Source organism: Osmia bicornis, chromosome 5 (assembly GCF_907164935.1).
Source record: "Osmia bicornis bicornis chromosome 5, iOsmBic2.1, whole genome shotgun sequence".
NCBI lineage: Eukaryota > Metazoa > Arthropoda > Insecta > Hymenoptera > Megachilidae > Osmia > Osmia bicornis.
The window spans coordinates 5,769,963-5,786,354 of NC_060220.1; the positions used below are offsets into that span (position 1 = coordinate 5,769,963).

General features: G+C 47.0%; 1 protein-coding gene across 5 annotated transcripts in view; it reads left to right on the top strand.

The window, feature by feature from the left end:
- LOC114877922 (myocardin-related transcription factor A) overlaps positions 1-16,392 on the top strand; it is a 169,577-nt gene that overhangs the window by 100,352 nt on the left and 52,833 nt on the right. For 4 of the 5 annotated variants that reach the window (XM_029191091.2, XM_029191089.2, XM_029191092.2 and 1 more), the window contains 3 exons: positions 2,430-2,530; positions 2,624-2,841; positions 3,829-4,022. In XM_029191091.2, coding sequence (XP_029046924.2) covers positions 2,430-2,530; positions 2,624-2,841; positions 3,829-4,022 — 513 coding nt within the window. Of the gene's footprint in view, positions 1-244; positions 342-2,429; positions 2,531-2,623; positions 2,842-3,828; positions 4,023-16,392 lie in introns of those variants that run through there. The other variant, XM_046285676.1, reaches the window with a different exon arrangement.

The window sequence follows — 16,392 nt, forward strand, 5'->3', positions numbered from 1 at the left end:
TAAGACGCACTCAAACTCGCGTGGACGTGTACACGTGTACGTATACCCGCGAGCATGTTCCGCGGACGGGCGTGTCAGTGTGCAAGTGGATCGAAGATCGAAGGATCACGAAGCGAGGAAGAAGAAGAAGAAGAAGCAGCAGTAGTCGAGAAGGCAAAGAGCGGAAAGTTGCGATGGAGAGAAAAGGAAGAGAAGAGAAGCGCGAGATTTATTTGCCCGAATTTCGACGGGTAGCCAATGCCGTGGCTGCTTTCGAGGAATGCATTTCGCATTCGGCATCTTCCACGGAATATGTTCAGCCACTGAGCCCGCCATTCGATCAGCTAAACCAGTCACCAAAGGTTTGTTATTGTTTCCATGGACCATGGGTCGTTCTTGCGACACGCTGGAAGCTAGCTCGCCATGAAGAAGCTACCAAGATCCTGCAACTTTCCTTTTTTTTCTCTCTCTCTCCTTAAGAAACTAGTCGATCGTCCTCTCTGCGTGAAACCAGCAGCGACAGCTTATTCGGATGATTTATGAATACAGGAGGTAATTAGTATTCGACGGAGAACATCCAATCCTTGTATCTCCATATTATCGTAATTATATTGGCAAGACTTTGGAAGATCCTTGCCAACCGAACCAGTCGATAATATCTTGGGAGTGCATTCGTGGTGCGATGTACTTACAGTGGTTCGCATTAATACCCGAACACCGCCATATTTAACGCTTTGACTATCGAGCTGAGGTTTTCAAAAGTCTCGTCGTACAATTTAGGAATCTCTGTCGAATTCGGGTGGAACCCTGAAAAGCAGTCGTGAAAGGTGTCGTTAAACTGAAAGCAGCTTATTATCCGATCGAGGCATCACAGATCGGTTGTGATGTATCGTTTCCGATCGGACTCGGCTCGAATCGGTGCTATTAGGCTGTTGGCGTGGCGAACGGTTTTTGTACTTGAACCAAGAGATTCCGAGGCATGGGTGGATCGCGACCCGTGTCCCGTAAACGACTGCATGCGCATCGTTTAACTAATGTGTCGGACCGGCTGGGATCAGACCGAGAGACTAGATTTATGTCGACGAATGATTCACGAGGTGATTTACAGCGGATTGTCCGGCGTCTGCATACTGATTGAGCATTTATTCCCGGTACCAATCGGCTCACTGATCACTTATTGGGTTAAGGTGAAATCTGACTGAAGTAACGCCTCTGCTGGCCAAAAATGAGCCTTCTTACTGATTTCGATGAAACTTTATGGGTTTATAGAGTGATCGAAGAAAAAGAATAACGGTATATTGAATTGCTCTCGAAGTGGATAAAAAGTAACCTCAGCTTGCGAACAAATACACATCCTTTATTTACCAGAGAGTTATGAAATCAATTTCCAACGATTCACCGGTAAATCGATCATCGATCCATCGATATCTGGACGTCTCAATAACCGATAAAAGCGTTCCCCGATCTACGTGGTCGTTTAGCGTAGCAGGCCCGTCACGATTGCCTTGCTGTTGTCGCTGTTAGTCCTCTTAACGAAGCCCCAGAGTCCAGAAAACGGAGTTTTTCCACGGCCACTCGAGAGTCATGAACATGGACCGGTCGGTAGCCGGTGTTTTCTGTCGGTAAGGAGTCCGAAAGTCCCTCGGGAGCGGTCTTCCTCCTTTTTCCGATCTCCTTCTCCGTCTGGCCGATTCGTGGCTCGATCACGAAGGCAGGGCACGCGTCTCGACCGTAGAATGTCGTCGTAACGAGGTGTTCCACCCTCTGTCCCCTCCTATGTCCTTCGTCTGCTGCGTGTCCAGAGGTGATCCCTTCCAACCGACGCGATGCGACGGGACGCGACGCGACGACCGGCAGGGACGAACGTTTAAATTAGGCAGGGAATCCCGCGGAATCCACGAAAGAAACGCCACCGCCGGCATTCCACGAGGTTTTGATACGCCTTCGGACTATTGGTCGTCGGGGTACCATTAGCCCTTATGCGGTGGGAATGACTCCTTAGGGCCCAACCGGTCAACCTTCGCGCGGTGGGTCGTACGCTTGCACACTCTAAATCCTATATTTAATCGTGTCGAATCCTGTCCGTTGATCGATGAGGTCGCCGATCCGCGACGATGCTAGAATTATCAGAAAAACCCTGCCCCGTACTACTCTTTCTCTCGAGGGTTCAACCTTACCCCAACTTCGTTTTATTGCCGCGACGCGATACCACAAGATATATAACCGGCATCGATTCGGGACCAATATCGTATATTTATGTCGTTCATTCTTCTTTACGTGCTTCGCGAAGGCGGACGTTTTGTACCGTCCGTCGCGCCGTTTGATACGAAGAAGGATGATCGAACTCGTGGGAAGAAATTGTAAGGAGTTTTCCTGATCGACGCGTGCTTTCGTTTCTTTTTTCTATTTGTTTCTCGCTTACTTCATAATCGGTCTGTCGTTTGTTGCAGAGTCTGGCCACAGGTTGGACAGCGGCTCCCCGTTCTGGAGGATTCAACTGGATCAGGATCTTCTGGACACCATCAGCGCGATATACCCGGAGTGGTTTAAGGTAAGCTGCTTGCGATTTCCTTTGAGATCGGAGGGTCGAGTTATAATCAGTCCTTGAACGTATCACGGATAACGAGGTACGTTCCTCGTGCAGGACTATACTAACAGCCGTGCCTCGACCTCATCTTCGTCGAGTACTTCCGGCGCTCAGTTGAACAACGAGGGCATCGTGGCCGGCGACAACAGCGTTCTCCTTGAGCACAAGGTCGTCAAAGGTGATTCCAAATCGAAATCCAAGGCGAAGAAGGTGGAGAGCATCAAGGACAAGGAGAGGGACAGGAAGGAAAGCAGACGCGACTCCAAAGACGAGAGGTGATTATCCGATGATAAATTAAGTAATCGATCGACGAAGATCCGTTTGATCGTTCGGTGACTGACCTGTTAGTTGTTGCAAAACGTACACGCAATATCAGCTACGATAACATTTTACAGCTCGAGTAGATTATTTCCATTAAACGATCGTGGCTCCGCGAAATTGACGGTGGTCGCGATAAACGCGTCGTTCGAATGAAAATTCAGATTTTCCACGGTTACAAGAAGCGGCAATTTAATATTTAAACGCCTTGCTAACTACCTATCCGCAATGATTCTAACAAGACAGATCTCTCTCCTCTAGAAACTTTCGCCTCTTCGAACGTTTACTCGATCACCTGTAATTTTATCTGAACTTTCCACGATCGGCTCATCCCTTATCTTCTATTTGGCATTTTACTCGATCGTTTCTAATACCTCGAATTATATTCAGTTTTATCGAAGTAAAGTTAAAAATCCGAAGAAGAGTTAAAGGAAAAGATATAATATAAACCTATAAATGGGTGTATAGACAGAGGAATTGTATTATAAAAGAAGAATCATTCGAAGGGTTCGGCATCGCTTTATCCGTGGAACCGAAACAATAATATCGTCCGAATGTTTCTTGTCGAGCGAGAATCGAACGATGGAACAGGTCAGTCGCTGTCAGTCCGCGCGAGGAGGAAGAGGAGAGGGGTTGGTTTTCGCCGCTTTTTGATGAAAACGTCCATCCAGTTCGATCCGAGTGTCGATTGATCCGTCATTCCTTCATCATCGACAAAAACAGGACCGAAGGATGGAGACGGGGACCGATTGACACTCGTTTTGCCGGCTCCTGTCTTCCCTCTTCTTCTCGTTTCTCTTCGCTCGCCGAGAATACCGCGCGATTCGTGCGGAGGACACGTTGCCGGTTCCCGGTTCCTCGGCTCGAATCGAACTTATGTATGAAAGATTAATTCACAAAACACGATACGTTTTGCTCGTTTCGGTCGACGCTGGGACCCGCAGGGACGCTGGAAACGGTAAGAAAGGAGGCAGCAAGCCGTCGCCGCAGCTGGACAAAGCGGCGGACGTGGCAGGAAGGAAGACCACGGCGGGTGTTCCAGGATCAGACGCGGAGATGGCCGAGGGTAATCAGTCGCCGCCGAAGGCGGAGGTCGACGACTCGCCCCTTCAACACGCCATGGATCGCAACAAGGAATGTGAGTACATTTACATTTTATTGCTCCCTTTTTGCCACCACCGGTGCGCCCTTGTCGTCGCGCTTTATGACCCTTAAACGAGACAACGGCCGACCAAGCTGCGCGCTGCTGGTCGCTTCTGCTTCTTGCCACACCGAGAATCGATTTCGTATTTCGCCAGTACCTTCATTTTCGAATTAGTAGAATGGACGTCTACCAAAAATCGCCGCTGTTTTTCGTCGTCTCCTTGCGATTACTTTTGTAACCGTATTTCGTTTCGATACCGAGAATTTGATCGTTCGAACCAAGTTTTCATTTTGTTTTATAAAAATAGTTGATGGATGGTAATTATAAACGTATATTTAGAGGAAATTAAGTCAAAGTCCGTTGCGTTGCATCGCAAGCGCGGGCACGTCCACGCCCCCGATAAGCATCGATCGATCTCGACATTGGCTTCCATCGCGCGCGGAGGAGGAAGTATCGCTCTCGACGTCCGGAATAAACGATGAAAACGGCTAACGGTTCAACCTGCGACGACGTTCGCTTCCGATCCGTGGCCATCGGTTATTATGCGAGACGTTCCTGCTTGCAGTAACCGTGCAACTGTTGCTTGCGTGCACCACAACGTTGCAGTTATCCTCCCTGTTACACGCGTCCGAAGAAACAACAAATTAGCTAGCAGTCTTTTAAACAGCGAAAAGAAGATATTTAATTTCATATTGTACTCTTACAATTGCAATTTGCCATAGAATCGCGTTTCCGGTGCTGGTCGAAATTCATTGACGAACCAGAAGGGAGTGGAACAAACGATCCACGGGGGTCGTTCGCGTCTCCTCCGCTTCTCGACGTATTTATACGACGACGGTCGGGTCGTTCGCGTGCTGCGGGGTATAACGTATGCGAACCGATAAAAAGTAACCACGCGGCGCTTTTGGCCGAAGTGAAATCAATTTTCAGGCAGGTAACATTTTGTGGCACGGTCGGCAGCGACTCTCGTTCACCTGGAAGAAGGCAGAGAAACGGTTTGCGTGCATCCTGGTCGCTCTCGAGAGCGCCGCTAGCCAGCGTGATGAGTTATTGCTGGCCACTCTGTGTATTGTTGTTCCACGGTGTTGCTCGAACCGATGTCAGAACGATGTTACGTCCAGCTCGTGCTGGTGGTCGATATAACTTTCTTGCATCGGTACCGAGCTCCTTCGATACCGACTCTTTTTTTTTTTTCTTTTTACCGCGACAGTGTTTCCTAGGCACTGGTTAACGTTCGTCGCTATTATCGCACTCGTAATTTCAGCTAACCCCACACCTCTATCGATTAGACACTTTTCTCGTGAATTACTTTTTTCATTCAAATCGTATACGTCTCCTTCGTTGAAACACCTGCGCGTGTGTGCGTTCGTACAAGTACTGTTTATTGCTGAATCTCGCGCACTGCGGAGAGTAATGCCACGTCCGTGGAAGAGAGAGAGAACAGCGTGCTCGCGAATATTCGTGCGGACAGGTAGGTGCACGGCTGTGTGTGCGAAGTATAAATATACGAGAGACAGGAGGCGTGCCTATTTATAACGGTGATATCATCGACGATTACCTACGCTTTCGCGTGGACAATCGTAAATTCTGCTTGGCAGAAGGGTGCGGGCCGATTTGAGACTCTACCGAGTATCCTTCTCCTCCCTGTCCGCGTCCATCTCCCTCCTTCCTCTCTCTTTCGCTCTTTTATCCTCGTCTAAAAGTTATCTCGCCTCTCTGCAAAACGCCATTATCCTGTGCGCCTGGACGGCAGGCCGGGTGTGACTCAAAAAGTTCCGAGACGACTTCGACCGGGACTGGGGAACCGCGAGTAATTTAAGGTCGATCGAGACTCGATAGAGGCACCGTGTGGGCACACGGAATCCTTCGATAAAATTTACTCGGGCATTCATGGCTTCGGACCTCGTCTCGTAACGCCCTGCTATCCTACGGTCCGTCTACTCGATTTCAAAGTTTTTCACTGAGGGAAACGAGGAGGGATCGTGTGAAAGGACGTAAAGGATTTTCAACGAATTTTCGATATTTTCGTTTTGACAAAAATTTAGAATGTCTCTTGTTAATTTCGATGAAAATTTTGATATCGTTCAAATTCCCTCGACAGGAGCGCAAGGTTCGTCCAGACATTTTATCACATTTACCAGACACTGTGGCCGTGCGCACCGCAATAATTCCGACATTCCACACGGTGGAGAACACGTTCCAGCGGCGGGTCCCTTTAAAAAACAGGATTTCGTCGAGGTTTCGCGAGCTGGAACCGAAGCTTGAAGCCCCGGCGCCCGGATTCCTCGACGCGTGTTGCACGCGGAATCGAGGCTGCCGCGAGTCCCGGTATTCTAAAATTCCCTTAAACGTTCGGCTGGATACGAACACGGTAATGCACCGCGTTACACACACTCGCGCGCCCGGATCGTTGCTTAATCACGAGCAGAGAATGTGTCGTTATGAGGATAATTATCGGACGCGAGTACCAGCGGGACCAACGACTCTCCCGAAAATACGTGTACACCCATTAGCGGGACGAGCAAGGCCGTTTCGTAATGGAAAATTATGTCAGAATTATGCAGCGTGTACGGGACGAAGGCCTGCTTTCCAAGCGGTTCGAAGCCGATAACCTCGGCTCGCCTCGCGGTCGAACGCTTAATGAGACATCTTCATTAATGAAACGTCCCACGCGTCCAGCTCGTTTTCCATTACAACGCTCGCCGGCCTGTTTTTGTCCGGCCTCGATTGGGTTCCCCGTTGTCGGGGAAAAATCAACGGGCACAACATTTTCACCGCGACGACGACGCTTCGTAACGAATTTCGTAATGGCCGGCTAATTGGCCAGGCTGTGATTAAAACGCCGAGATACTTGGAGGTTTCCTAACGACGCTCACCGTCCACCTCCTTTGCTCGATGCAACTTTCGACTGTTACTTTTAATTGTTTCAGAAAGAGGTCTGAAATTTTGTTACCGGTAAAAAATCACCCATCGTCCTCATCGTTCAAGGGATAAACTTTAATTGCAATTATCTTCTACGTCGAGGATCACTCGAGTGTAAATATCAAGGAGGTGTCGTAATCGCGCGCAATCCCTCGTCCCGATCCGCGAGGACAAAAAGCGTCGTAAAACGGTCCCCGTGGCAGCTCGTCTCGAGCACGCTTCTTCCATTCTCTGGCCGATCTCGTTTGCGCGACCTTTGGACGCGGGCGGCTTCGGGCGGAAAGGGATCGGGGCACGTTCCGTGCATTCGCGCTTTTTCATCTAAGCGCTAAAAGTCGCTCGTTGCCGACCCGCGCCGCGCTCTCCAGGTATGCCTTTACCGGACTTAATTATATGGCCGGGTTCCGTAGTCGGGATCCGCTTTGAAAAATCCATCGCCGTCCAATTACCGGGGCCGACACGGCCGATACGAGAAACACCGTTTTTCTACGCGCGTTGCGTTACGGTCTGCCTCCGCTTTCGAGGGCGTGCGGGTGCTTACGGTGAGATTAATTAAATGAAAATCAGGATCGTAACTTTCGGCTTTCTGGAACGTTAACGCGGACGATGAACGCGTATGCGGCCTTGTCAGCGCGACCGCGGGACAGCGCTGCGATTTTCTCGGAGGACGTTCACAAAATGGCCCCGAGTACAGCGGAAAGTTAATTCGTTTTAAGATGGAAGCCCTTTGAGCGAATTATTTTGATCATTTTGTCGGTTTGAGACGTTGAGAGAATCGCGTCGTTCTCACCCATGCGTTGAAGTCTCCCGAGTCGTTTGGTGGTTATAGAACCGTAAGCGAACACCGCGGGCCCCGTACTCACCGATTTCAATGAAACTTATAATAATGAGAATCCATGCGATATTAGTAGCGAATGTGTCAAGTAGAAATTCCTATGGTGAAATTTCAAAGTCCATTTGTCCCTTTTTTATAATTGTCGGAGGCGAACGATTTCGCTGGCGCCTCCGTTTTTCTCGCCTTCATCGGGACGAAATTTCTGCGATGATTTACGAGTTTCAACGCGACGTTTTTTCGAGCGACCGACAACCGGAACGAATCTTAATGAGACCGATAGGTTAGCGGTCCGCGAATCTCGGTTCGACTTATCGCCTTCCATTTCGAGCAAGCTCGATCCACTTTAAATCAACCTGGAAGTCGATCTTTCCGTTTGCACGAGCGGAGACAGGAAGGCGGAGGTGAGCGCGCGAGTCCGATTGAAAAAAAAATCCGCTCAGGAACAGCAAGTTGCGGCCTCGCTAAGTAGATAAGCCCTCCCCGGTCGAGAGAGAGAACTTCGCTGCTCATAATCCCACACGTGTCGGGCATAAATTAACCGGCGATCGATTTCGCGGATCGAGAATAGTAAGTTCCGACAATCTCGTTTACGTTCTATCTAATTTATCGCGTGTCGCGCGCGTGTACTCTCGAATTAACTCGGAACGCGGCTCGGCCCGCGACAGAACGTTACGACGCGAGCTCGCGAGCCAGCCGAGATAACCAATCGCCAGGGACTGGTCCACAATTCATACGATACTGTGTCTTACCGTGGGCAAAAATCCGATGGGAAGGGGAAGAAAGAAAAATCGAAGGCGGACACACGACGCCACAACTCTCCATCTTGTACAGGGTGAACCACTTCGAAGAACTCTTTTATTATTCGCGTTCGATGAAAAAAAAAAGCGATCCAGTTATATGGAAAAGTTATACCCGCTACGAGAAACTCGTTGCACGAGATGACAGATTTCAAACTTTTATAAATATCCCTGTAAGAAATTAATGTTTTTTTTTTTTTAAATAAGGTGTTACTGAAACTGTGACTATCTTAGGGATACAGTTAATATCTCTGTCATTGATTTGCATCAGATGAAAAAATTTATTTTCGGTATCTTTAATAACATACCTATAGGTAATATAGTATACCTTTCTACTGTGCCGGTCAACCTGTTAATAAAATTACTTATTACCTGTCGGTTCTACGGTATCGTAAAGTCCCGCGAGATGATAATTTTATTCCACCGGATGTTTCTATACCTACGTCGAATAAAGTGGCGTATTTTATGTCGATTCATCAAATACTGTGCTCCCGAAGTTCAGTCATTCGTTAATACAAACACGATGAATTTTATGGCGTTTATATTGGGCTCATTACACGACCGGTCTCATTATTCTCCATTACAGCGAAGAAATTCATTCGAATTAAATAAATTTTATGAAGTTTCCATCGTTAAAAATTTTCATTAATTTTCAAGCTGAAGCGCTTCCGATCGTGAAGGATTAATAACACAGCCGGCCGATTCTACGACATCGTAAACTTACACGGGATGGTAATTTCACTCGAACGGATATTCTTATACTTTGCATAAAATGGTGTACGCATCGAGAAATTATGATACCATACGTTTCGGAGTTCACTCGTTCATTAAGCAGCAAAAAATCCCGTCCTTGATCTTACTTTTCCGAAAAAAATGAGACGATAAAATGTTAATTCACTGGTGGATAGAGGTTGAAGAGGTGGTGGCACCGGTGCGACGCGACGCGCGACGCGACGGCGCGTGCTCGCTCGTGCAATTTCGAGAGATAGCCGAACGCTTTCCATACGTTTCGTAACATCGCGTTTTGATAATATTATACGTCGATTTTTCACGCCTGCCACCACGACGGATCGATCTCCGCGTCATACTTATAAATAAATCGCGCGCGTTATCGTTGCATATTCATACACATCGACGTGCCCCGGGTCCCCGTGGGCGAACCGGATCGAGATATGTCGAATCGAAGCCGCGGCTGAAAGTATCGCATTGAAATCACCGCGTATATACACGCCGCCTCGTCACCGTAAAAATTCGACGTGGCCGTGCGTGCATTCGTGTACCGTGCTGCGTCACGTGAAAAAAAAAGGGAAAAAAAGAAAAACGCGAAGGAAAAAAAAAAGAGAGGGGACGCACACCTAGCGATGCTTATGTGCCCGACCCACGCACGTAACACGGTGTTTTATAATGCCCCGACGACCAGCCACGTGCCAATCCACCGACAATCGCCTACCATTTTCTCGCTTACACCATTTATTAATATTACATTGATTTCGTAAGAAAAAAAAATGGCAAATTTACAAAATTTTGCGAAAGTTCAAAGTACTTCCGTTAATTCGATATCGCCGCTGAGAAATCGGTACTCAAATATTGTCCTTAGGATGAAGGATATTTAACTGAACTCCGTTAATAGGCAAACAATCCCACGGAACGGTGACATTTTCGCATTCCATTGGTCGTTCGTCGCGGCTGATCGACACGGGAACAAGCGGCAGGAATTCGTGCATCGAAGCGAGCCGGCGAATTGAAATTCAGTAGCCAGTGCGACGGAAAACATTGACGAGAGGAAGGAAGTGACGATCGTTGGTATTCAAGGCTGTCGAAGCGGCTGTCGAAGAGGTACGATGGTGGCATGTCGGGGCGGGAAAGGGGACATCGAAGAGAGGGATCTCTGAGCCAAAGAACTCCGGTGACCGAGTGTTCACCAGTGCTAACTGACGCTTAGAATCGTTTCTTAGCCGACGCCCACGCGCGGCGAATTAAACGGGACACCGTCTCCTCTTCCTTCCGCGACCGTTCGTGAGCGGAGACGCCTAATTCCTGACACCCTGCCGACTAATCGAGACGGCACTTTTACCTTCGCACCTATTCATCTTACTGCTCTTACCCTTTAGAACAGTTTCAGAAATACAGTAGGGCCTCGATCATCCGCTGTCTGTCATAATTCGATGGTGTTTAATAATATTTTTTATGCTGAACAAAAAATTATAAGGTCTTATAGGGCTAATTGCTTCAGTTTTCAACTCCAATGACCTTGACCTTGATATGTACTGTCAGGCAAGATTCCGGTAATTTTAACGCCATAATATAAAAAAATTTCCGAAGACATTTTTAGCGATATACATAACGTTGGGGTGGGGTACGCCTCCTAACCTGAATAGTGGTCAACTTTAACGATTAATATTTCACTTCGCAGGAAAGAGTGACGATTTTTCCAAATAGTTAAGTTGTTAGTCTTGCAAAAATGCGTCAAATAAGTCTAGTCTCGTCGAAATTCATTATTTTGGTATCTCGAAAACTAAAGCAGTCAACCCTATAAGACCTATATAATTTTTTGTTCAGCATAAAAAAAACACTATCAGAAACCATCGTCAAATCAAGGCGCACAAGTTATCGGAATCTAACCCGCTGTCTCCCTATTACACCGGTTAATAGAGGTTCCAAGGATAAGAAAACGAACCTGCAGGTGTCAAGTTTTGCATACCAGACAAATAACCGTCAACTATCTAAGTCGGTGGGTGAACAGAATCGTAACTCGCGCATAGTTTTCGCGAGAGTAGATGGAGCGCGAGGTAATTTCTCGGTTCAGCCGTCCGTCTATCGTCATAGAAGTCTCTCATGGATCGTTTCGTCATCGCGAGGATAGACGAGAAGGTAAAAAGGCCGGACATAGGACAATTGCACGGCCCACGCGTCATTGTGGTCGCGGCAAATCGGTCGGCCACCTGGCCCGATCGAGCTCGTCACGCCGCGAGTCGCGGGCTGACCTTCTCCTTCCTGCTTTTCCTCTCGTTCTCTTCCTTCCACCGTGGCCAAGATCGCTGTTGTTATTAGACGTTATCGTAACTTCGAACACCTGATCGGCTACCTGGAAATATCGTCGTTCCAAGCCTGCACCGTAAACAGATTCCTATCCTTCTAGCGACGAGTCATTCCTGGCAAGGATCTCTTTTATTTCTGTACATCGACGCGTCAGCCTTCATATTCGTGTATTTTCTATTATTTTTCGAATTACAGATATTTCTTTCTTTAATTCTAATTTTATATTAGAAAAGATTAAACGATATAACTATGCAATTATCAACAATGTTTATTCTTCTTTCTTCAAGTTTATTTCCCAGAATCTTGAATAGATTCAGAGTACTCGGAAATCCTGCGTTCGCATTCTCGAGTCTCTTTATTTTAACTTATCATTACGAAGTCCAACGTTCAAGGCCAGCAGCTGGTGAATCCAGCTTCTCTTAGAAACATCATAATTGGCCGTTTATGCTCGTTTCCTTTAAGGGTCCCGATTCCGCGTGTTCCAAGGACCTGTCAACGTATCGTCTAGCTTCTCGTCGATCCATAATCGCGAAAATGTTCTTTATCTGGACGCCAGTCACGCGGAAGTCCGCGTGTCTCGATCATAACCACTGTTTCCCAGGAATCCAGAGGGAAACAAAAGGCATCGATACCCCATCGTTGCACTCTGTTTCGATTCTTCGTACTCGTTCCGCACGCGTCGCGGTGGAAACAGCTGAAAAGTAGATAGATTCTATCTACTGGTTCTCAGCCAATTTCAACAATGTTAAGTAACATGTACGTTATGGTCCCGCTGTTTTTGCAGTTGAACGTTTACAAACACGCTATCAAAGACGGCTCGTAAATATTACTAACGCTCTTTCGTTATCGTTGAACGATTTCACAGGCCAGCGACGGGTAATATGTTTACCACTATTAATGTTGCTCGTTGACATCGTTTGCTGGCAAGAATGTTGAAACGCTTCCTTGTCACCGGTTCAGATATTATTTGGAATCAGTATCATCCAACTTGTCTTACCATTGTAACAAATCTATACTGTATAGATAAATCTATAGTATATATTTAATAGAGTTGCATTATTAATTGTATGGTAGAATTACAATAATCGATATATTTAAGGCACTTCGTTGTCCCTACCCTGTTCAATGCCACGGTTTCCCACATTAGCGGCGTAATGATGGCCGGCCCCGAGGCTCGTCCCCGAATCGCAACGTTGTTATTACCATTTCATTACCTCGCGGCGAAAAGGCGGCGAACGACGCGTAAATTACGCCGCGTGACATAAAGTACGCCCAATTTGCCCGGCGTGCAACACGCGTACACGCAAACAACGCTCGGCCGTTCGACACGAATTTTCTGTACGCGAATATAGTATGAAAAGTAATTACCATCCCCGGTAATTACCATGAAATTCGTTGCATTCAATCCGCGACAGTTGATTTTCTTGGAGTATCGTTTTCCTCGTTCGTTCGCCATCGCTTTCTCGAATCGTACGATTGGATCGAGCCCCGAGCCAATGAAAGCGAACGGGGATTCGTGCAGACTTCCCTGTTAACCTCGAGAATGCAGTGGATCGTTTCACAAGGGAAGGGCTTTAATTGAGCCGGGATACAAATTGCTAATTACCTAATTAGACCCAGTGACCCAATTCGCTCGACCATCAGCCGTTGCCCACAGCCTGACACGCCTTTCATCCGCGCAAATCGAGCAATTTTCTTCGCTAATATTCTACGGTCTTAAATAAATCACCTCTGCTTCCATTGTTCTTTCAAATTATTCCATTGTTTCTCTCGTTTAGGATAAGAAATCGATATGGAACATCGATTCGCATGATATTCGGAGCGGTCGGTTGCACCTGCAGCGATCGCGTAAACATTCTCCTCTCGATATTGAATCGCATTCGTTAAGGTCGATTTACCCGTAATACCAGCCTTTAATCTGAGCCTTAACCCGTTCGTGAATTACCATTAATCGCGGTCGTTTAATTTCACGGTGGGCAACAGCGGGTTGCACAAGCGGACCGAGAGCATCCTCCCTGTATCTCTGTACGGCCACCGCGCTCGAAAGTCGCGTTAATTATGCGGACGATTATGATCGCGCTCGTACGTGCCCGAAACGTCGCCGGGAAATTATCGTTTCGCGCCCGTTACCGGCTCTTCTTTCTTTCTTTTTTCATTAAAATCGCTCGAAGATGGCCGGTTTTCACAACGAAACCAGAGAAACGCTTCACCGGGGGTCCAAGGAGATGCACAACTTCCGACTTGCATGATGTACCTCGTATTTAATCGCACGATCGCGTGTTGCAACGTCGAAAATGTAGGAAATTGGTTATTTGGATAATTTTCGGACTGTTATGAACCGACAATGCTCCTCGATTTGACGCGATTTCTCGACGCGCACACAGTTCGGACGGCTTTTCGAATCATTGCCACAACAAAACCCCGTCGTTCCACCTTTCACTCTCGTCGGTGCAATTACAATTCCGTAGCCGCTAATAGCCGCGTGACACCGCGGCTCGAGATCGGCGTTGTTCGTACGAAAGTGGCGAGAAAAATGAACGTTGAAAATTTCCCGGTTGCCGATTCACTGCCTCGGACGTAGCTCGACCGCTCGGGAGACCTTCGCACGTGGGCCGCTAGCTTGCCTGCCTGCAGCGGATTGCGTGGGCTAAAACAATTCTCGGTTAATTAAGATAATCGCTTGTTTATGACGCCATGCGTTCCTCGCAGACTTTATCTGTCGCCAGTCGGTGAAATTCGTTGGCGACGAGAAAGCGCTTGTTCACCTTTATTCTTCTTCTTTTCTTTCTTTTTTTCAACAGGGACTTCTTTGACATTATTTGAGGTACATTTGTACCGTTTCTATAAAAAGTGTAATGATATTTTTCAATGTTGAGGATATGTGGAAAGCAGGTTACTAAGATAATCTTGAGTAAAAAATAACTTTATTTGAAAAATGGAAAACCAGGACCTATTGTCCTTCCTAAATCGATTCTTGTATCGAACCGAGTAAAAGATTAAAAGGTCGCTAATACTTACACCTATGAAAATACAGGTATGCTTACTCCTCGACACGGTCTGAGCGCAAAACGTCATCGACAATAAAACGCCTGATATTTTTGAATGGAAAGCTTTCTATAACTGTTTTCTTTTAACATTCACAATTATACAAAACCGAAGTCAATCATCACGGTAATTAAACATAGTTTCTCTATGTGAGCAAACAAAATTCAGTTTGTTCTTGTCGTTCGAATTCTCCATCGAACGAAGTATAAGGAAAACGTTGACGCGTAGGAGTATTTGTCAAAAAACGGAAAGTTATCGCGATGGGAATTTGGATTTGGACGTAACGTGGAGGATCGACGTAAGTACCGTTTGTTCGTTCGTTCGGATCCGTTTCGCGGCTTGTTTTCGCCAGTGAAGAAAGGAGAACGAGCGGAGGAGGATGGTTGTTTACCCAGAGGAAACGTTTACGGGTTCGTCACCGTGCGAGCTGTGTGTCCACGCGTGTTAGCCTGCTATATAATGATGGGGCTCCGTGACGGCCTTGAAAAGGTGAACCACGTAGGTGTACGAGACGCGGAAGATGGAAAAGCCGCTCTCCAATGCCGCGTGGGCGAAATGTATCAAGGCTGACTTAGGTGAAGCCGTTCTGTCGACACTTGTCGCCGATCCTGACGTTTAAATAGGTGAACCGCCGCTGACAAACGACCGACGCGAATGAACTCCTTCAAAAGCGACGTCGAGACACGTATCCTTCCAGCTTGTGTCGCCTTCCTACCTTCCATGCACGCTTTTATTTATCTTCTGGTCATTGTTGCCGGTTCGATCGTGTAACAAGAGATTTCGAAGAAGGATAAGGGTGATTTTAATAATCTTTCGATATTTATAAAAAAAAAATTTATGCAAAAATCAACAGTATAATAAACGTTTTATATCCCTTCGGAGAAGTTGTAACGCGAGGCTGAGGATGCATCGGAGAAGAACGATGCAGGAAGCAATTTGAGCGAGAAGGTATTTATTCCCGAGGTGGTGAATCCCATTCCACCCGGAAAAGGCAGCCGTAATCGCCGATATAAGCGATAACACGGCGCGTTATATCTCATCGTTGGACGCGACGTAACCGACAAATTGTCCGAATGAATAATGCGGCTAGTCCCTTCTCCTTTGGACGGTGTTCGCCTTCCTTTCCTAACAGATTGCCATCTTCCTATCCCTGTGCTTGATCGCCATCGTATACGTAATTATAACTTCATGCTCGCATGCGTGCATCGTTGACCCATTTAATTTCCCTTAAGCGTCAGAGAAGGGTTCGAACGTTTATTCATTTGCTTTTTCGAACGATTTTCAAGGGAACGTCGTTAACACCCTTTTCGTCGACGCGAAAACATTCTCAAACCGCTTAATCGTCCATGTGCCTGGATTAATTCGAAATTTCTCCGATTCGATGGCGAACGAAACATCAGGCTTGTACCTTCATTCGAAAGTGTTCCACCTCGTAATTGAGATTAATGAAAATCGTGTATAATTATAAGGGAAGTGGTCGCACCCCGTAAACAATTTTATTCAGAGCGATCACGGCGCGTTGGCTCGGTAAGTGAGGTCCTTTAAGAGGACACAAGTGGCAAGTTGTGGTCATCAGCTCGTAAACCGTGAACGGGGCCGACTGTTACCCTACTAATGAACATCATTGAACAGAATGTCCCTTAACTGACGGTATACGCCGTAATTCTCGTTTCCCCGCGTGCCGTGTCTTTAAAGACTAACAATTTACGTCAGCGAGAATCGATTT